Source organism: Colius striatus, chromosome 13 (assembly GCF_028858725.1).
Source record: "Colius striatus isolate bColStr4 chromosome 13, bColStr4.1.hap1, whole genome shotgun sequence".
NCBI lineage: Eukaryota > Metazoa > Chordata > Aves > Coliiformes > Coliidae > Colius > Colius striatus.
Window position 1 is genome coordinate 13464931 of NC_084771.1, and position 22086 is coordinate 13487016.

Here is a 22086-nt window from a genome sequence, read left to right on the forward strand (position 1 = left end):
GTGCCTGTAATAATTATACACGTTGTGTCAGGAAGATGGGAAAGAGACAATTCCCAGCTCCCTCACCCTTCTCACAGCAGAAAATATGATTATGGGCATGAAAATGAATTTACAAGCCTTTATTTTAGGAAGCACATCATTATTAACTAAGTAATGATTGTTCTTCTGGTTCCAGGCATTCAAGCAAAAGGAACGAACTGAGTATGACAACACAGATGTCTTCCACACACATTTCACCAAAATTCCTCATTAATGGAGCACTAAGTGCTATTAATCAGCCCTGTAGTATTACAATTTCCATCCCTCAGACATCACCTTGCAAGGATTACATAAGAGGCAACATCCCAACTCACCCGTGCATAGCAGCAGGAATCGTGGGAAGTGACCTACTCTCCATCCTGAGGAGAAGAGCATTCAATAATGCATTCCCTTTCAATAATGCAACACTATAATGTGTAAAATGCACACAAACACTAATGCTTAAAATAACAGAGCGCCTGTCACATCAGCCCCTGTGGTGACACCCAACACATGCTGCAAGCACACGCTACAAATGCTCAGGGACCCCTGCAGCCCCCAGACCAGCTTATGCTGAAGGCCATCATCACTTGGTTTAAAGAACAAGTCTTCAAACTCCTGCAGGCCACAGAGGCATTAATGAAGCATTTTTAGAAAGAAATCTAATTTCACTTTTATATCCCATCCTTCACGTAGAGCATAACACGACACTTTGTAAAGATCCTCCATCACAGCAGGAACACGTGGCCCAGCGAGGACCAGTGGGTGCCCTGTCCCTGGCCTCATTTCTTTTCTGCAAAGACAGCTCTGAGCACTGACCAAGAGAAAAACAAGAAAAGGCTCAAGACTTGATGGAAGAGGAGGTAACAGCACAACTGTCCTTGCAGACCCCAGCTGCTGCCCAAGGCACTTGCCATGCCCCAGTGCCACCAAGGGCTAACTGATGCTGGTTCCTCAGGGCAGGGAGCAGCATGTTTTCCCCACATATACACGTGTATTGATGTGACAGAGGTGATGTGAGAGGTGGCAGGTCTGATGGATCACACGGTTATGCAGTTGCTGTACCCCAGAGCCTGCATAAGGCCATAGGTGCAGCAGCTCATGAGAGTCGTGAGGAGCATCAGGGGCTTCTTAAGGGTTTCAACCCTTGGTGCTAATTGCTGAAGCTGGATGATAGCTGTCTGCACATCCCCCTGCCACCTCAGGGTTCAAAGAGCTTGTTACTCTGTCCCCAGGAGGACTTGATGCCTGGTTCCCCTGTACACGTGCTGCAGTATCCAAAGCACCTCCACACTGTGTCCCGCCACATCCCGACCCCTGCACTGACCCAGCTTCTCTCAGAGCAGGATGCCCTTTCCCTCAAAGGAACTGTGACCTCAGCTTGAGTTGAGCCCTTTCAAACCTACATAAAATAATGCAAACAAGATGTTTCTTCTTTCTGGCATCCCCAGTATTCCTTCATCCACTGAAGAAAGCTGCTTTGTGTTTAAGCAAAAGGCTGTTTATTGTTATTTATAGGTAGAGAGGAAGTTGGACTAAATGATCACAGTTGTTCCTTCTGCCTTTATAACCCGTGACACATAATTAAAGAACCACTTTTCAAAGTCAGCGTTTCCCTCCAGTGTTTTGTTAATTCCATATTTAACACAAGATTGGGCATTTCAGTTCTGGTGATGGTATCTCAGCAGCAAACAACAGGGCAGGTAGTTGGTGCCCCAGACAGAGCTCAGACCCAACCCAGCCAACTGACTGGGACAGTCAAGGAAAAAGCATTTGCTTAATTTTCAGCACATACTTATCCAGTTTTCACAAATTGAGACATTTCCTGGAACAGGGCCCCATAGCACACTAATGCATCCATTATGCTTTAAAGTTAGATCTATGCAAAATGATGTTCCTTAGACAATCAAACTAAGGCTTTATTCTTGGAGAGAGAAGTCAGCTTTGCCTGAAAGGTATGAGACAGAGACAACAGAGCAAAAGAGAAGATGTGGGAGCAAAATCCAGAGAAAAGGAGAAGCATGTGCTAGACTGACCAAAGTTCCTGGGGCTCCACCATTAGTTGTGTGGCTAATGTGGGGCCATGGCTGCTCCAGATCCCAGGCTGCCACTGTGCCTTTGAGACTTTGTTTCCCTGAGGAGGCTGGAGATGCTCCAAACTCAATCATCTGACTTCAACATTAGCACTGAATCATCTAACTTGCCAGAAGATTTGTACTTAAGGTAGTGAAGCCCATTTCTGCTAAGGATAAGTACATTGCAATTATACAGCTGTGCTTTGTGCATACTATAACACTTGCACAATTGCTACTGCAAGTTCCTAGAAGACCCTACTGTTGCAGGCAATTAAACCTACTCCATCCCAACAGACTGAGAAGCAAAGCAAGGTATTAGCTTGAGAGATTACCAGTGTCTACTCAGAACTTTAAAAGAAAAAACCAAACAACTTTCTGCACCTCTACCTGTTGCAGAGCACCAGTAACTGAATGACAACCCCTTTGAGAGCACCAGTAACTGAATGACAACCCCTTTGAGAGCACCAGCAGTTGACAATCCCTTTGAGAGCACCAGTAACTGAATGACAACCCCTTTGAGAGCACCAGATTGGGCGCAAGATGCAAGCTCTGGCTGTCTTGGAGGAGCTGGAGAAGGCTGGCACTGTCCTTATCTTGCCAGCAGTCTGGGGAGAGGGAAGCCCATGGTAGCCTTGTGGCCCTCAGAGATGCCACTCCACCAAGGTTGGGGCGATGGGAAACGGCACGTGGCAAAGCTAGGCAGTGCCATGGCCCCAGGCCAGCAACATGTGCTTGTTCTTTTCTTTCCCTGGGTTAATTGGTTTCCTTCGCAGATTTCTGTGGGGTTTCATATCACACCGTGTTTGTGCCTACGGCACTACAGAAAGGAACAATCCAAGAGAAATAAATTTCTAGCAGCTTAATTTAGAGAGAAAAAACAGATACCTGCCATCAGTCTGGAACATAAGCCAGCAAGCCTCAGACAGGGCCTATAATAAGTTATTTAACAGCAACTGTGTCAGCTGGGTTGCAAATGTGGTCAATACCTACCGGCCCGGCTTCCCCCCTGCAGCCATGAGCAGAGATTCAATTATTCTTTGAGAAATACATCGTTAAATAATTAAAAAGTTACTGCATGACTTTTTTCCTTTTTTCCTTTTCTCCTTTTCCTTTTTTTTTAAAGCCAGACCGATTCAATTTTGGAAGTATGAAGCCATTATAATGTGTCAGCGAGTAATTAGCTACTGTACACTGTTTATTCTTGAATATAATCTTTGAGTAGAAGGGCAATATTCTTAGAAACGCAGCATTAACTTGTTCCTCAATGACTTTAATATGGCTCTTTTCAAATTACTGCTCATAAAACCTCAGGGAAGAAAAATTACTGATGATACCCCATCTCCTTAATTAGTTCTCTCTCTCTATCAGCAGTCCAATAGCAAGTGTAATATTTATATAAAATAGAGCACATAAGGCTTACCTCTAACTCTGCTTTAACTGGTGGTATCAAAATAAACAGGTAAGAAGCAATGCCTGTTTTGCTACCTGCATAGACTGTGCTCACAAGTATATGCAGCTTTTCAGATTTATATTTCAATAAATACTTGTACTGAAACTATCCCAAAGGTTTTATGCCACTAATAGCATTTTTCGCCATAAAATGCCTTCCTCCCTCCTGTGCTGAATGGAAAACCCTTTCAACCCCAAAGGGTCCTTTCCACCTCTTACAAAGGACCATAACCCCACTTATTTTAACTTCCCCTTAGGAATAATTCCCCCAGCAGCCACCTTTTGCTCCCTCCATCCACTTTTCTCTTTCCAAAGAACAGTTTCTGCTAAAACAACAAGTCTGGAGGCACCAAAGCTCACCAAATAATTCGAAGGCTTTTAAAGCTGCTGACTATCTTCAGCAGGATAATTACAACCATTTGTTTTCCAGCCAAGCCCTGAGCAACCCCACAGCATGTTACCCAGCCTCTAGCAAGGGGTGCATGAGGCTCTCCCCATGGCAATGCTGTGCACTTCCCCAGGCAAAGCCTCAAATACAAGCATAATGTTATTAACAGGACGTGGTAAAAATCTCTCCACACAGCAGATTAATTAATCAGGCTTGGGAAGGCCCTGTACTCTTTTCTCATTGTTTGGGGTTTTTTCCTTCATCTGTTGATTCTTTTTAGTTTTGAAGCTATAGTTCCATAGCATTTTTTTCCCTGACAGCCAGTCCTAGCCTAATCCAATTAAAGGTCAGCACCAAGATAACATACCCAAAACACAGCAGACAAGGTAGAGAGGGCTCCAGTTAAGATTTTTGCTCATGATAAAGGAATTACATTTTTCCAAAAGACAAATCAGGCTTATTGAAAATGTAAATCATTCTTCTCTGTAAAGATATAAATATCTACAGGGCTTTTTTGAGGCTTTGTTGTAACACATCTTGTTTTAACATGTACTGCGGTTAATACAATTGAATTACAGAATGACTTGCAGCATTAGATTAGCTTCTGCTTGATTGAGAATATCTTTATAATGGAAATCGGTGTGCACTTTTAACCTCGTTACAATGCTATACATGTCTGATTAATATATTAAAGTGACTCATTCAACAATAGGCTGTTTGCAGGCAGAAATGAAATTAATTCGACTTTATCGCAACACCTTTATTAACGTCGTCAAACTGAGGACTAGGATTTGATTATGAGAGGCTGAGTCCAATAAATTCATATGCAACAATTTCAAAATGAGGAGGGGAGTATTAGGCTGGGAGGAAAAAGAAAAGACTAAATACTTTTAAGGCATTTTTGGGCACCTTCTTTGCTTTCCACTCACCTTGTGATTTGTATGATGGACATGTCCACAACTTGCTGAGAAGATAAAAATCTTGCACCAGCATCTTCAGTGCTGCTGAATTGCTTTCTGGCTCCTAACCAGCAATGGGAATTGCATGAAGCAAGTCTCAGAGACATCCTGGACATTCTTCACTTTGGTTGGACAAACCCTTTTGGGCTCATCTGCTGTGAGCTGTTGGTGCCATTTTGCTGCTCAGAGCCATCTCAGCATCACCTCACATGGTTCCCACTGTCCTCAAGCGCTCTCTGCTCCCTGTTTTTTGGGCTGTGCTCAAGGAGGAGACCAAGGACAGATGACTTACATACCAGCACAGGCAGCTGATGTATCCACAGAAATATCTGCTCTCCGGTGCTCTGGAGAGTGGCAGCATGAAGTTTATTTGTACAGTGATACAGATCAATACATGCAACCCAAGAGTTAACAAGGTTTAGAAAGACATAACTCAGAGCACATCAGTCACCTCCAGATTATCCTCACTAACCACCATGCTCACTTACCCTCTCCAGGTCAGTGGCTAAGAGCATCATCTTTACCATCACTGACAGTGCAGAAGGGAATTAGCTATGAAAATTTATTAGGTCAGAAAGACCCACCTGCACAAAGAATTGCTAAATTCCCAACTGCTGGCTTAATTTTTTGTCTCCTTTTTTGTCTTTTTTCTTTTTCAACAGAAATAATTTTGCCAGAGTAGCTGTAGGCTATCAGCACAGCTTTCTGCAGCCAGCCTGCTCTCCCTCAAATGAGTCTTTGGAAGAATAATGCAGTTAGCAGCAAACTTCACCCTCCAAGAGCAGGCTCTGTGCCCTCAGGGGTTTATCAGTGGGGGAACAAAACAGGTAGGGATGCAAAAGTCCACTAGTTCATTTTGCAGTAACCTGAAGAGGCTGAGAGAACTGCTCGAGAGCTCTGCTGGCTATGAGAGCTGTATTTCTCTGTCAGACAGATGAAAAATCTGACTCAATTGTTTGTTGTAATTTTTTTTTTCCCCAGCTAAATGTATTTGTAGATGGCATCTTTCATGCCTGGTACCTCAAAGCCACTTTACAATAAGATGTAAAAATGATATAATTCACAACACCACCACAGGCAGAGAATTCAAAATGAAGCAAAATACTCATTGCAACCCAGCCCCTCACCCTCTCCAGCGCAAAACAAAATGCTGCTGCTTCACCTGGGCGGCTCTGGGCACTATTTCTGCTTTGCAGAGGGTTGCTTTTAAGTTTCTGGTTTGTTCTTGGCTCATTCATCAGCATTGCTAATGGGACAGTTAGTTCTAGTTTTAAGGCAGCAACACTCATGGGGGTTACTGTCACTGGAAGTAAACTCAGCACGGTTAAGATGAAGGATGCCCGGCAAATGACCCCAGACAGAGGTCTTAGTGGAAACTGCAGTCATGGATAATGAGGCCAAAAGAGGGTTTAGTGTAATGAGCATAAAGAGACGGATATTGGTGAGTACGAGTCCAGTGTTGCAAAGCCGTGAGTCTTAGCAATGATAAAAATCTTCATGAAAGGAAATGGGCCAGAATATATTTTGCTAATAAGGCATCTATGTTAATAGAGGTTGCAGGAGGCTGCAGTAATCTGGACAGCAAGCGGAGACACGTCCGAGGGGCTGATACTTGGAGTTTTTATCTCATACAACAAAAACGAGCAGCCAGTTTTGAAAGAGAATCCCAGAGGCAGCTCTTCAATTTCCCAGAAAGTGTAGAGAACAACAGCTTGTCAGGAGAGACAGCGTGGACTGAACTAAATAAGAAGGAAGGTAGCTGTTCTCTGCAGGCTCCTCAGAAGCCAGGCAGGTCACAGAATCACAGAATGGTTTGAGTTGGAAGGGATCTTAAAAATCATCTAGTTTCAACTCACCTGTCATGAGCACCTTCCACTAGAATAGGCTGCTCAAAGTCCCATCCAACCTACCCTTGAGTCAGCTCAGACCTAAATGCCTCCTGGTTTCTGCCATGTACCTTCAGGTCGACTAAATCTGGGTCTCAGTATGGACCCTGAGCATCGGGCTGGTTTCATTCTGAAGGAGGTTCAGCTGTACAGCTCATCTGCAAATAACAGTCCCAGTGAACGGGCTGTGCCCCAGCCCTTCCCATTCAGAGGGGCAGCTCCTCCTGAATCAACACCTCTCTCACAGCACCCGACGCAGCAGAAGTCCCAAGACAGCCAGAGTGAACTTTCTGACACTGTGATCTTTGGTTCAGCTTGAAACTCAATTTTTTTCCACTTAAATCCAATCTACTTCAAGACCTCACATTATGTCCTTGACCACTCCAATTTATTACAAAATTAAACGGTTTGAAGTATCAAAGCCTAAAGCCCAGTGCCCAGGAAACAGATAACCCCTGAACATCCCTTTCTGCAATACACACAGGCTGCTTTGGATTACATGATCACCAGCTTTCTTCTCATTTCCATCCCAAAGCATCCCATGCCCAGCTGCCAAATACAGCTGTGGTGGGAGCCAGGAAAAAGGAGAGATGAAGGAAAAAAAGATGCTCTATGCAGTGAAGAAAGCTGCATAATATTGCAAAGCTGTGTACCTTCATTTCCAACTGTTAAGAACATATCCTGCACCCCTGCCTCTGATAGCTCTTTGTACTAATGTCAGAGCATCTCAGAACCCAGAATCTTTTTGAACACTGGGGAGCCAGTTGCACAACAACAAATCAGTGCCTCCACTAAAACAAGGAACAGGCCAAGTGCAAACAGGTACACAGAATCAGTAATTAGTCTGCACAAGATCTTTAGGTTTGTTTCTGACTTCAGCTCGGAAAAGATGCAAGACATCCCACCACGTGCAACCTGCATGTGCCTCACTCACACTGTAGCTAACACATGATTTGAAGTAAGATCAAGCCAGGCTCAGTGGGCAATATTCCCACCCAAAAAATGCAGCAGCCTTAAAAAGCTCTTTTTAAGCTACAGAGTGGTGGGGATGAAGCTGCCACCAGCTGAGAGATTTGCCTCTGACTGAAGTCAATGAAAAGACTTGTGTGAGCTTCAGTGCAAAGTTGAGTTGGGCATCAAAAGTGCTGTCAAAAGAAGCTTCCCGTGCTGCCATGTGTGTGTGAGGGGAGGAGGGAGCACCCTTAGCACCTACCTTCTACTTGTAATCTTTCAAACAAAAGCATCACTGCAAATTTCATTGAAATGGAACAACGTGCCAGAGGCTGGAACATGCTCAGTTAAAGGGACATAGAGAGCAAAAAGAAAAGTTTACAAACAGAAGCAAAATCAAAGGCTATTTTAAATAAAACCCATGATGACATTCAATACCGTCTCCCTCTGCTCTGTGCTGGCAGCTTTGAACATCACTGGCCACATCCACTGCTTGCACTTGCAGCTCTGCACAGCCTCATGCTCGCCCTTCTTCATCTGCATCCAGTTTGGTGACAAACTGATCCAAGGCCTGACCATCAGGGCAAGCAGGAGGGGAGACCAACGTGCCACTTAGGCCAGCCTTGCCCTTCTTCTGCTGTGGTATAGCACGGGCAAAGACCATGAAAGCATGCTAACCATGCCCTCTAGAGACAAAGCTTTTGTTAGCAGTGAATTAACTGTGACATCAATGGTCTCCCTTCCCAGGTCAGACAAGAGATAAAACTTTCACTAGGCTGAGAATAACCTCTGAGCCTCACTCCCTCAGAGAGGCAAGTAATGGCTAAGAGCATCCATGCCAAAGTCCCTTCTGAAAACAGATGGAGACCTTTAATTTCTACTGTGTATTTGAACATTAAAACAAAGAATTAAGACCAGCAGCAGTGGGCCCAAGTCAGAGGATCAAAATTGTTGATATTATGCTTCAAAACTGCAGGCATAAATAATTTTGCCCTTATTCTTTCAGCACCAGCCAACTTGCCAAGAATGCAGGGATTTGTAGATGAAAATCAACGCCTTCCAGTTCAGCACCTTGCCATATGCTTCTCCAACTATCAGAAAATCTTTAATATCCAAAACTTCCTCGGGACAACTATCATCATACTCCCGAGGTATTTGCACAGGAACACTGCTGATCCTGTCCTCGGTGATCAGGTTTGTTTTCATCCTGCAGCAAGAACAGATGCTCACTTTAACATGCCTTATCTGGCACATTACACCACCTTTCACAAAGTGGTTAACAAAAATACACGATAAACACACCTTGGGATAGCAATGAGTGGCTCTGAGCTTATTGAAAACCAAAACCTAGCCTGTATTTCCAGCTTTAAGTGAAAAATGGAGCTAGCTACCAGCAAGCATCAGAGAACAGCCTGAGGATTAAACTTTGCCGATAAAGAAACTAAAAGCACGGCGGCTGTGCAATCCAGCTGACTATCCCATGAGCAACGCCAACAGAAAGCAACCCGCATTAAAAGTACAAAGAAACTGATCTTGGTGTCTCAAAGGGAATGACTTCTCGAACAGAGCTGTAATTTCAAAGCTTTCCTCACAAGTCTCTTGCCAGCTCTCGCACAGAAAAAAACCCATTAACAGATAGGAAAACTTAGCAGAGCTCCCTGCTGCTGCAAACCCACCAAGCAAAGCAGATTCCAGCAAGTCACCAGGTGAGCCAGCTCCAAAGCTCCTGGACAGCATCCAGGGAAAAACCACACCAGCATTTACCATGCTGACAAATGCACTGCATCACTGTGGATGGTAACAGGTAATATATTCATCTCTGGGTTCCAAAAGTCTCTTTTCTTACACATTCTTGATTCTCATCCTTGTGCATCTGCTGATACTGCAAATATCCACCCCAATTTGCAACAGAGCAATGCTTCTCTCTGTGGTGCTATAACCAAAGTAGCTGGTTATCTTCTCAGCACACTCATGGTGTCGCTACCAATTTGGATTCCCCAGAAAATCAAGGGTAAATGATGATCCAGTTTGCCTGATTCTGTTCCTCCCTGAGGTTTCCTTGGCAGCTTCCCATGGCCAGTGTCAGAGTACTCTGCCTGCAGTGAGCACTCTAAAGTTTGGGATAAAACCAAACCCAGCTGTACTTGTGGCTTCAGTTCCTCAGCAGTTCTGCAGCACAGCTGTATAACCCAGTTAACTCACACCTGAGCCATCTGTTACAGGCGTTTGCAGGGAAGTAAACCAGCAGGGATCCACTCACAGTGTGAGCACATTGAGAACTGCACCCTGTTCCCACATGGCATCGGTGCCCTGCTCTAACCCGCTCCTCACCTCAGCACAGATGGGTGTGATTGGCTGAGCAAAGGTCTGGCTACCTTCATTTTGCAATTTAATAGCATTTGAGTGAAGAAAAATGCTTTGCTGAGCTCCCTGCTCTTTCCTTTCTAGATACTACTCTGCAGACAGCACTGCACACTCTACCAACTGCAAAGGGAGTAGCCAGGGCTGGGCAGCTCTGTCAGCCCACGTCTTTGAAATTCTCCCTTGGGATGCAGATGCACAGGCTGAGGCACAGAATCACAGAATCTCAAGGGTTGGAAGGGACCTTGAAAGATCATCCAATCCAATCCAACCCCCCTGCAAGAGCAGGATCACCTAGAGGAACTCGTTCAGGTGGGTTTGGAAGGTCTCCAGAGAAGGAGACTCCACAGCCCATCTGGGCAGCCTCTTCCAGTGCACCCTCACCTCAACAGGGAAGAAGTTTTCCCTTGTGTTTCATTAGAACCTCTTCTGTTCCAGCTTGCATCCATTGCCCCTTGTCCTATCATTGGCCATCACTGAGAACAGCCTGGCTCCATCCTCCTGACACCTGCCCTTTACATATTTGTAAACATGTGTGAACTGAGGTCACCCTCAGTCTCCACTCCTCCAAGCTGAAGAGCCCCAGCTCCCTCAGCCTTTCATCACCTCTTATCCTATCAGCTACAAGGTATTTGCTGTCCCTGGATCCTCTGGAACACAAGAACTGCTTAGCAAGCTGCTGTAAAACAGTGATTTTCTGCAGAAAGGGGCTAAGGCATACAGGTTAAAAGTCATCATCCTGCACTGTGTTCTGAAGCCCACCATGCTGCCCACGAGTCCCATCTGCATGCCTATGCCCAGGTGACCAATACCCAAACCCAGCCCTCAGCCACAGCCTCCCCCTGGTTACCACAACAAGAGTAACGCAGCTGACTGGAGATTTGGTCCCTAAATCCCTCTGAGCAACAAAGAGAGCTGGCACCATGTGTGCCAAACAACCTAGGGGGTGTGAAACCACCCGAGTGCCACCACGTTATTTCACAGCCTGCGAATGTGCGGCGGCATGTCTCGAGCAGTCACTGAGCAAAGCTGGCACGCGAAACGGCACAGAAGAGTGCTGCTGGCTCAGTGCCACATAGCTCAAAATCCATAAGCCGATACATTTCCTCGGTTCCCCCAAAAAGATAAGAGTTACTTATGGTGCAAGTACTACAGTGACCTACATAAACACAGTTCTTTTGTAAACAGGAGTCAAGAATGACAGGAACAAGCAGCCAACAGGGAAACCGTGGCAGATTTTAATCATCGTTGGCTTTAAGCAAATGATAACATTCCTGCACCTTTGCCCCTATGCCTGGCTCTACCCTACCTGCAGAGAGCAGCTCAATTGCATCTCAAGCAAAATCTGCTCTGCAAAACAAGCATCATATTACCAAAGTCTGTTTGTCCTTGGTGTGCAAACAGAGCAGCAGGATTTTCTGAACAAGAAAGCCTCAGTTTCTCAGAAGGCTCAGAAATTCACATTGTGTTTTTGAAGAGTCAGGTCACTCCTAATAAATAAGAAATAACCTCATCCTGGGGATTAAATGTGGCCCAAAACTGGAAGGAGTTACCAAAACCACATCTCCTTTGGTAAATCATGAAGCAGGAAACGCCTCAGTACATGCCTCTGCTATTTGGAGGTACATTTTAGTGATAGTTAAGGGGGCAGAGGATACCTGAAGAGCAGGACCAGCCTTTCAGAGCTACCCAAGGCAAGTACAATGCCCGGGGAGTACTGAAGATGCCGGGACTTCTCAGCTCTCAACCTCACACCTCAGCTACAAGGCTAACGCCAGACCTCTTCTACTCGGACCAACCTTGAAAAGAAACAAAGCCCTTAATTGAAGCCTAGACCCAAACACACACCAGTTCCAAATGCTACCAAAAGTTTGTTTTAAAAAACAGAGAATCAGGAAGGCAACAGACTGGAGGTGAGGTGGAGGGGAAGGAGAGAGTTGCTGGTAATTAGAGCACATGGGGTTTGTTGCCTGGAGGAAAGGGGTAGGTTGCTTTCAATACTGAGAGCTCGTGGTACACAGCTGAGCCCTGCCATGGCAGTGAGCCAGGGGAACTGCAGAAAACTACTCACAGTTGTCGAGAGCTTTCCTTCATTCTTCTGCACGTAGACAATCGCATCCCGCACCAAGGAGAAGAGGCTCAAGAGGACGTGCTCCATGTCATAGATGCCATGCATACCTTTGGTCAGCCCCTCCAGAGACCTGATGTACTCTTGCCAGTGGCTATCGATCTCTGCGAGGCCCGCCAGGCATCCCTGCATCACCACACCACAGTAGCTGGCACAGGGCTTGGCCAGGAGGAGCCCCTGGCAGTGTGAGCAGTACCACATCTTCAGCAGCGCTCGTCCACAGTCCTTGCTGAATTTCAAGTGGTCAGTAGTGTTGATCACCTCAATGCCCAGGTTGAGTGCCTGCAGGAAGACTCGTGTGGCCTGCAGAGACTTGGACACCTGCGTCATCATCATCTTTGGGTAGTTACCGAAGACTCTGAGGTCACTCCTGGCTGCCCGCAGGCATTCAGTCATTTCCACAGAGGGATCGGGGAAGCCGGGATTAATCAGGTGAGAGTAAACCAAAGGGAATAAACTGTCAAAAAATTCATTGATCATGTCATTAACACTGATGTCAGAGCCCAATATATACAGCGAGACATCGGTAAAAAGTTCTCCAACAAACTTCAGAGCTTTGGGCCCCATGCTCTGGTAGTAGGTCCTAAACATGCTGTTGGTGAAGTTTCTTGCGTGCCGTACTACGAGTTCAAAGGCTTCTGCAACACAGAACAAAGAAAGAAGCTATTAAGAGATGTTGAGCTCAGAAACAGGGAGGATGTTATCCCACGTCGCTGCCGCAAAGGCTGGTCCCATCCTACCCGCTTTAGGTCAAATGCCTGCTGGCAGTCGTGCCTGCTGCAGCTCTCCAGCATCAGCTGTTTTAAGGGGAAATGCACACAATCTTTAAACACAAGCTACATTTCAAAATGGCCAAAAAAAAAAAGATCTAGTTAACATTTCAGCTTTTAAAGAAAATATTGATTCAAGAAAAGGGCTTGACTGCAATTTCTTTCTCTCTCCTTTTCATATTGATTTGAAATTAACAGGACTTCTATCTCAAGACTTAATTTACGACAGAGATAAATGTTTGACAAACTGTACTGTGTTTAAAGTCAGGAAACAGTAAATGCTGACATTCCATTATGAAAAGGAAAATATTTATAGGATCTTAATCACAGAGGATATTCAGACTCAACCCCCAGCACTCGCCCTGCAATGTGTCCTCAAAGCCATTTGATAAGCCCCTGCAGTGCTGTCGCTTTCTCTAACACACCAGGTTCACTTCAGCTGCAGATCCAACATTTCAGCTGCCCTGGTCATCAACTGCTCCACGGTCCAAAGAGATGCTGTGCCCATCTCTGGATGCCCAGGCCAGGGCCACTCTCACACACATTAGGTCATGACAAAGTGCTGAAGGAAGCTCAAGTTTGACATAGAGACCATCAGGAGGATTGCAAAGAAAAGCCAGGGTGCAGTTTCCTCTCCACCTTCAAAGCCTTCAGGACTTTCTGTCCACATCTCCACAGAGCAGGCAGGAGAGCCTCCAGCAGCAGTCACTGTGTGGTCATTCCCTTAACTACAGCCCTCCTCACCAAGAGGCTTCCGGACATCCATACCTGGGTATGCAAATCCAACATACCTACACACATCCCAGTTTGCAAGTTAAACCATTAGAAGGGGAGCCTAAAAAACACTATAGTCTTTTTCTACAGCCAACTTTCTCTCACCCTCCAGGGTACTATTCATAAAATGCTAAAAAATAACGTACAGCCTCTCAGCTCACAGGTCACTGGCACCCCGCGATGTAATCGCTCTCAACTGTGTCACTCTGGAAATGCTCATCCAGTCTCAATTTGCATGAAAATTATTCACATTCAATAATTAAAGGGAATGTTTAATTTTTAAAACCCTAAGTGTTATTTTCCCCATTTGTTAAGGCTGGGATGCAGCTGAGCATGGCGTGACACGTCTCCACGGGGGTTCGGTATCAACACTATCACAAGCAATGTAAGGCTCTGCTGCTCGCCCTGTGTAACCTCTCATGTTACTCAAGAGCATGTGGTCTCCAGAACTTCCAACCTTCTTCCCAGGTGCTCCCTGGCACAACAGGCACACTGTGCTGCTTGCTGTCCCTCATACCACCATGCAGAGAGCTACAGTGGAAGCAGAAATTACCAATGTACGTTTGCTAACAGTGTCTCCATCCCGCCTGGTGCCAGTACACCTCCAGGGCGTACCACAGAAGCATTTGATCCACAGCTCCCCACACCCATAGCAGGACTGCCCCAGCAAGCCCAGAGCAACCATCTGCATTCCCAGACAACAGCAATCCTTCCAAACAGCACAGACTGAAGGATACAGCAGTGCAAGGAGACAGAGCTCCTGTCTCTAAGCCTCCTCTTCACCATGACAGCAGGCATCGCACCCCTCACACCCATCCAGAGCACTGCAAAGCTCTCCAGGCACCACAGGCACGTCTGTCAGAGCAGGGTAAACGTGCAGGCTATACCAGCAGAGCAAATTCTGCTTGCTCTGTTATTAAAAGTTTAGAAACAAAAAAAAAAGTCCTTTTAAATAGGGCACATGGATTATGATTTTTTTTCCCTTCTTTATCCTCAAGAGCACCAGAATAGCTTTTGCCTCAAAGAGCACAAAGAACTTTTTGGACCAGTGTTTTTCTGACAGCACTGCAGACGGTGCCAGGATTTTCATGCTGTGCCTCAGCATTCGCCTTTAACCTCTTCTCTGTTAGTTCCCTAAGAAAAAGTCATCCCTCTTCCCTTCTCTCGCTCCTCTGTGCTTTGCAAGTTACCATCAGAGCCAAGAGACTCTTCGCTGATTAGAAAAATATTCCAAGCTCCTATGCAAACCTCCTGCGGCGAGAAACGCTTCAGAAAGGAGCCCAGAACAGTGGCGTATCAGAAGAGTATCCACACACAGTCCCACTGCTTTAAAGGTCATGACATGCACATAATTTTTATCATAATAACTGGCTAAAAGTGTCTATTTTATGCGCTTTGGAGCTTTTGCATATATCCATTAGGGAGCGCACCAGGGACTATAAAAGCATACGGAGCCTCCTGCTGCCCTAGTAATAGATGCAAGAAAGAATAAAACCTTGCAAAAAACAACAGCAAAAAAGGGTTACATATCCAAAATGTCTCACACCCAACTCCCCTCATGGTTACTTATTCCGAAACATTCCTTGCTAAGGACTGGCTGCAAGAATATCACAGTCCCAGCTGCCAGCAGCAGCAGTGACCCACAGCCAGACTCCGAGAACTTCAAAGAGGAGGAAACTTTGCGGGTCAGTCCTCTGTGCTCCCATGAGTAAGCCTTGTAGGGGAATGGAAGGGACACTGCATTACAGAAGCAGTATGTGCTTCTGATCTCTCATGAAACCCCACAGCCCGCATTTGCTGCTGGTAAAATCTGCCCTGCTCATAACACAGCATTATTGAAACTCCTGTTGCTGGAGGACAATTGAATCTTCTTTTTCTTCTTTTTTTTTTTTTCCATTTCAGGGATATTTTCAAAAGTCACAATTTAAGGCAGTTTGCAAGTCTAGCTGAAGCAGAGTAAATACCTTAACAGCACTGATAAAGCATAGCATCAGTCTTGCACCCAGTTTCCAGCAGGCAAAGGTACCACACAGCAGAGCAGAGATCACGTTCTACTGTCTCCACTAGCGTAGCTACAGACACAGGACACACAGCACAACTCAGCTGTGCCATGTGGTTATTTATCTGCTTTTGAAATGTTTTCTTATGTGATTAGTAGGGGGAAAATAAAAGAAAATATTAAAAAAACCCCAAACAAACGAACACTTTTGCATGCACTAAAATGTAAAGAGTCCTGATTCACAAGCCCTGCCCAGGGAGTTGACAGCCTGAGCTGCTGCGGGCCACCACGCCAGAAAGTCACAGTCCTGCCTGGGTACCTCTCAAGTACATTTTATCCACAGGTACCTAAAGGAGCTGAATGTGTACACTAACTGTACTCCATTTCAGTCATCATAGAGACAAAACTTAGGAGCAATTTAACACCCTACAGCACCACAGTGCTGTATCCCAGGATGGAAAGGAAGAACCATACAGCGCTGGGTGAAACAAAGGGACCATATGTGGGAGGAGAGCCAGAACATCATGACCAGCAAAGTAGTGTACCTGGTGCACTAGTACTGTTCATCCATTCACTACCACTGGCAAAGGCAGTTTATCAAGGCTCCCAAAGGATGCATGAAACAGCTGAACCTCTATCTCTAGATCACAGTTGGCAGGCAGCACTTGAAAAGCATGGGTTGTTACTTATTTTTCTGTCAGGATTCTTGCTGAAGCACCTGTAGAGGGATTGCTGCCAAGTTCCAGTGGCCAGGAGAGAAGGACTAAGCTGCTATCAAAGTGCAAAAGCTGCCCAGAAGGCAGCCCAGGGAGAGCTGCATAGCCACTGCAAAATAGCAATTAGAGAAAAGAAAATAAATTGTAAAAGAGCATAACAGTGCCCTGAGTGGGGATTACTGGCAGGGGAAGGAAATCACTGCGTTCTCAGCTCAGATAATAAGTCTGCCACTCAGTGAATATGTCAACCTTCCTGAGAAGGCGTGTTTGTTCCCGAGTTGCAGCTACTTCAAAGGGGCCAATGCCGGGGCCAGAGGAGCTCCAGATTAACCTGCTGGCTCCTCCAGGCTGCAGGAGGCTCCAGCCAAGTCTGAGACTTGATGGGTTTATTTAAGAGATTATATGATGCAGTTGTCTGAACTGCAAGGAGCCAGTTCAAGCGTCCCGAGCGAACTGTTCCCACATAGCATCCCCTGGGAGAGGCAAGAGCCGAAATCCAGTGGCAGCTAGAGTCAGCACCCAGCCTCAATCCAGCTCCCCCAGGTCTGAGCTCAGTGAGTACAGTTTAACAAGGAACTGAAGGTGCTTGGAAACACCAGGAAGAGGGAGGTCTGTCCTCCCTCTGCCCCATCATGCCAGCTCACCAAAAAACCAGCACCACAGCAGCCATCATTGCAGTTGTGTGGAGCCACCTCTCTGCACCACCACAGCCATGGGGAGAAAGTGTGAGCTGGCATGCAGCAAGGCAGAGGAGAAATCAGTATCCACCACAGCTGTCAGACACCACAACAGGCAACAGACTTTGTGCTTGCCTCTCCAGTAGTACCATGCTGCTCATGTTTTGCTGCACACACAAGCTTCACACATGGTCATCACACAGCACACCACACAATCCCTCCTTGGCAAAGACAGACCAAAACCAAAAAAGCTGTACAGCAAAACCTGCTACCTCAGCAGCCCGTTTTCCACAGCACAACTTGCGAGGTAACCGAGTGGGGTGGAGGTGCAGGATTGCATGACCCATACACCCTTCAGCATGTGGACATCAAGGAGTTAAAATTGCATCTACATCTTTGATTTTATTGTTTCATGACATCCAGGCATACAAAACATGCAGCCATAAAACTCTGAGCAGGAAAGCTCCCACCATGGCTGCTCCCACTGCCCATCAGGAGCTGAGCTCCCAACTCCCATTTGCACACTTGTTTTCCTAAAAACTGAGCAATTATCTCCCCACATCTAAAACCTTATTTTGACCACATAAAGATATGCCCTCACACTTGAAGAACTACAATATGTTTGTTATTTCATTACCAAGAGCTAGTAAAGACAAGGTCCAGTTTTATTTTCTGGGAGACAGATAGGCAAGTAATCTTAGACAAGGTCATGGTGTCACCATCACGATGCTACCTCCCCGTAAAAGCTTTAGGGCTATCTCCTCCACAACTTTGCAGCAGACTGGTGAATCCTGACAAACTATTCCAAACTGTAAAACAAACAAGAAACTGATTTCTCTGCAGCAGAAACCTCCCATGAGATCAACACAGACCACTGGCATTCAGCTGAATTTCTGTCTCTGAAGATGATGCATTTTGTGATTCACTGCACCTTTCCCGGGATGCTGCTGCTCAGAAGCACCCCAGGCTGCAATGTTGTACACAGTCCTTCCCTGTCCTGCACTTGGGATCATTTAAAAATCCTACCATCTCTGCATACCAAAACACATTTTAAATGCCTTTTACTTATTCCCCAGTAAACCTCACCTATGGATGTGACTGCTCCAGGGCAGCAAGTGTACCAGCCTCTGAAGCTCAGTGGATTTCCTGGAGTCCCTCTTTCAGGCTCAGACAGCTTTCCTTGTGTCCCTAGGTTTACCCTCCAGACTCCTTTCCTGGAGGGTCCCTACTCACAGGACCTGGCACCAAACTCACTGTGCAAGGCACAGCATTAAGCAATAAGAAGTCGGAGGGCCCCTCACTGAGTTTCACCTGCTGAGCTGCCCCAGATCTTCCCGCTCTCTAGCACTTCCCTGCCCATGGTAAAATCTCACTGACTGCCTGTGAAATGACCTATTGATGCAAATCCCTCTTCTTTCACTCCTTGGGACATAAATCGTGTCAGGACAGAACCAGGGACTGGATCCCTCAGGCTGGGAGCATCATTTCCATCCTGAGGCAAACCCATGCATCTCCAGACAGGGTGGTAGAAAATTCATCAGATTGCTGCATCCCTTTCAGGCCTGGGGTTTCCAAACCTTTAAAACATTCCACACACCTAAAATTCCAAAATGCTCAGCCCCTCCAACAACCCACCAATGTTCACAGATGAGAATTCAAATGTTCATCAAGGAAACACTAAAAGTTTTGGTTCTTGTAAACTCGCCAAAGTACTTTCTGGCATAGCAATTGCTGCAGTACTGTGAGGGTGATGAAAGGAGTTACAGGCATCCACATGTGAGTGAGCTCTAAAGGAGGAAATACTTCTTTAATATCTCCAATGAACCAGACAACTCGAGAGTCATCGCAACAGCCTGTGCTCCTGAAAGACACACAAAAGAGCTCACCGAGAGAGAAACAACTGTTTGCAATAACGGCCTGGCTGCCACAGGCACTACTGGTGAGATGAACCACAAGTCATTTTTCAAACAGCAGGTAATATTTATTTACCAGCTTGGAAAAGGTTTGCAATATATTGAACAGAAAGGAAACAAAATCCAAGAGATTTTCCCCTGGCAGCAGTAAGAGCAGACTCCAGATTTGTTCAGTTATGATTTACACTGCACTGAAAGTTTTTAACAACATTATCTGGAGACAAAAGCTCTTCTAAGCAGCATAATTACTTTTGTCTATGGCATTACAAAACCCATCAGATGGTGCCACTGCTGCTCTTACAGGGTTTTTCTCTGAGCATATTTGAGTTTAGAACTTAGGAAATGTTTCCAACTATGACACAGCCTTTTATATTGCTTTTACAATACTGTCACCATAAAAATTACAGACTCGAGCTCCCAAACTTATGAGATGAGCTTCAAAGCAGTAGTAATAAAAATCAGAGTAATTCAGTTATTCCCTCTTCTAAATTTTAAGCCATGGAAGTTTGCATTTTCTACCTTTGCTCCATCACCAACAGAGCAGTGGTCTCATTCCAGTCTTTAAATCAGAGGGGGCTCCTTCCAGCTCCATACCCACCACTCTCACTCCCATGGGAGACAAGTCAAGTTCCAAAGCCAGTGCTGTCCACCAGCCAAACTCAAATCTTTACGCTCTTGGGAGAAAAGCATCTTCTAAATATTGTGCTATCACAACACCAAGCTCCAAAACCATTTATTTTTAATTGTTCCGCTTATTTAGTGCCCTGGCATTTTGAAATACGGTCCCTGAAGTTTCTAATAAAGATACTGTATGTTAGCATCTCATTATACCCACTAAAACACCCTCCTATTATATTCTAGGTAACAGTCTGACTGGTAGGTAATTAGTCACACTGTGGTTTGCCCATTTATTATTTATATCATCATACAAAAACTTTAATGCAGATAGCAGAGCCCACTAAGGCGAGCTGCTGCAAGCCCAGAAGCAAGGAGACAAGAAATGCTGGTGCCCACAGCTCCCTACCTCCAACCAGTCTCTCACCTGGACCAGCCCCTGCCCAGAGAAAGTTCAATGCAGAGTTCTGTATCCCATGTAGGCATCCACATCTCACCACAGCAAAAGTCTGGGTTAGGGATGGTAGAGAGGACCACAGGAAAGCAACTTATTTTTTTGAGGGGCACTAGGATCATAGAATCACAGAATGGTAGGGGTTAGAAGTGACCTTTAGAGATCATCTAGTCCAACCCCTCTGCAGAAGCAGGTCACACTCTAGACATCCTTGGGAGTACCCATTTCAATGTAGGGAATCTATACTCTAAGTGAACTTTGAAGAAAAAAAAAACCTCACAACAGTATTGTCCCACCAAACATCTCTCAAGAATGACTCTGCAATAAAATCTTTTCTGAGGCTTCACAGTTGAACATGTGGCTGTGACACTTTTGATTAAACACAGGTTGCACATCTTCTGGATAATTTGTTTTCCCGAACATCGAGAAATATTCCACTTTGTACCATGACAGATGTATGAATGCTTATGAGATCCCTGAAAATTTAATAAAGTTAAAAACGCAGTCAGGGCTGGCATGAGTGGTGGAGGAACACGATTCTTTATCAAAACCAAAGGGAACAGAGGAATAAGGGCCTCCAGAAGGCGGCACAAACGGAGCCTTTGGAGTGTAAGTAGGAAAAACAGAGGCAGAAGGATGTAAGAGGCTTCGGCAACAAAAAGGCAGCTCTGTTGTGCTGGTAACCTGTCAGAGCAAAGAAAGATAAACCTCTCCTCATGGTCAGTGTCTGCCAACAAGGAGTTCACTTCCAGCCATACACAGAGGTACCTACTCTCAAAATATTCCATATTTTCCTCTTTGCCTCTAAAAGGGAAAAAGTAATTACACCAATCCCATAGAAAATAAACCACTGAAAACAACATCACCAGCCTTCTGTTATAATTGTATTAATAACACACCCAGAACTAATGTCACATCACTGAGGAACTTGTGCTTTCACCACTTTCTTTGATCCCAAATATTTATACTCTTTGCTTCTAGTGTCTCTTGTCTCTCCAATTTGCTGTAGAGACAGTAGTGTCCATGTACAACTCTTACTTTAAGTTAGCTACTCAGTCAGAAAGCACAACCCAGAGCAGCAGGAATAGCTTCAAAAACCCAGAGAAAGAAGCATCTCTGCAGTGGTAAAATGCCTGGGTATGGGATATCTATCTCTGCTCAGTTACCCAGGGCAAAGTCACATCTGGGGTTGGTTTGTTCTATCTTTAAACACAAAGTGCATTTCCAAAATGAGAAAAGACACGAGCAAAACAGCACTTGGTCACCCCTCCCAGCCATATTTTACTAATTGGAGGCTCCAACATCCACTTAATGGGGTTATAAAGATATCAATAAAGCAGCATGCCTTTTAAAAGATGAACTGAGGAGCCACATTGCAAGCAGAGGGCGATTCCATACATTCCCTCCCAAATTTACAAGCCAAGCCATTCTAAAGGTTGGGACACCAGTTTGTGTAGTTGCTCCATTTATTTTAAACTGAGAGTTATAAGCAATTTCTGAAAAAAAAACACATGCCAAGCAAATTCCTTTATTCATCGGAATAAATGAAGATAAAGCAAGGCACTGGGTCGAGTTGAGCTTGTATTCAAAAGTCTTTGGAAGTGCATTGGTCTCAGTAACTTTAGAGCAAGGCAGATCTGAGAGGGCTTTCCAGGCTGCCTTTCATTCCAGAGGGGTTTTATCAGCCTGTTAAGTCTCCAACAATGGAGAGCAGACTATTTATTTAAGAGCAAATTCCTTCCTTTATAATCTCCCCTAGCCAAATTCTCTTTAAAGTTATCTCAACTGCCTGATGAAAAGCAAATGGCAGAAGATCAGTTCTTGATCCCTATAGCAACACGAAGGACTTGCACTAATTTAAGGGCACCTGTTGACCATTTTTAAGTCACTCCAGCCCTTTATTTCTGGTTTGGTTTTCCTACCTGTTCTGGCAGAATTCGGGAAAGGCAGTTG

The 22086-nt window shown here is 45.2% G+C and overlaps 1 protein-coding gene across 1 annotated transcript in view; it reads right to left on the minus strand.

The window, feature by feature from the left end:
* Positions 1 to 22086, minus strand: part of GPC3 (glypican 3) — a 141280-nt gene that overhangs the window by 63417 nt on the left and 55777 nt on the right. The window contains exon 3 of the mRNA XM_062006714.1: positions 12159 to 12853. Coding sequence (XP_061862698.1) covers positions 12159 to 12853 — 695 coding nt within the window. The remainder of the gene's footprint in view (positions 1 to 12158; positions 12854 to 22086) is intronic.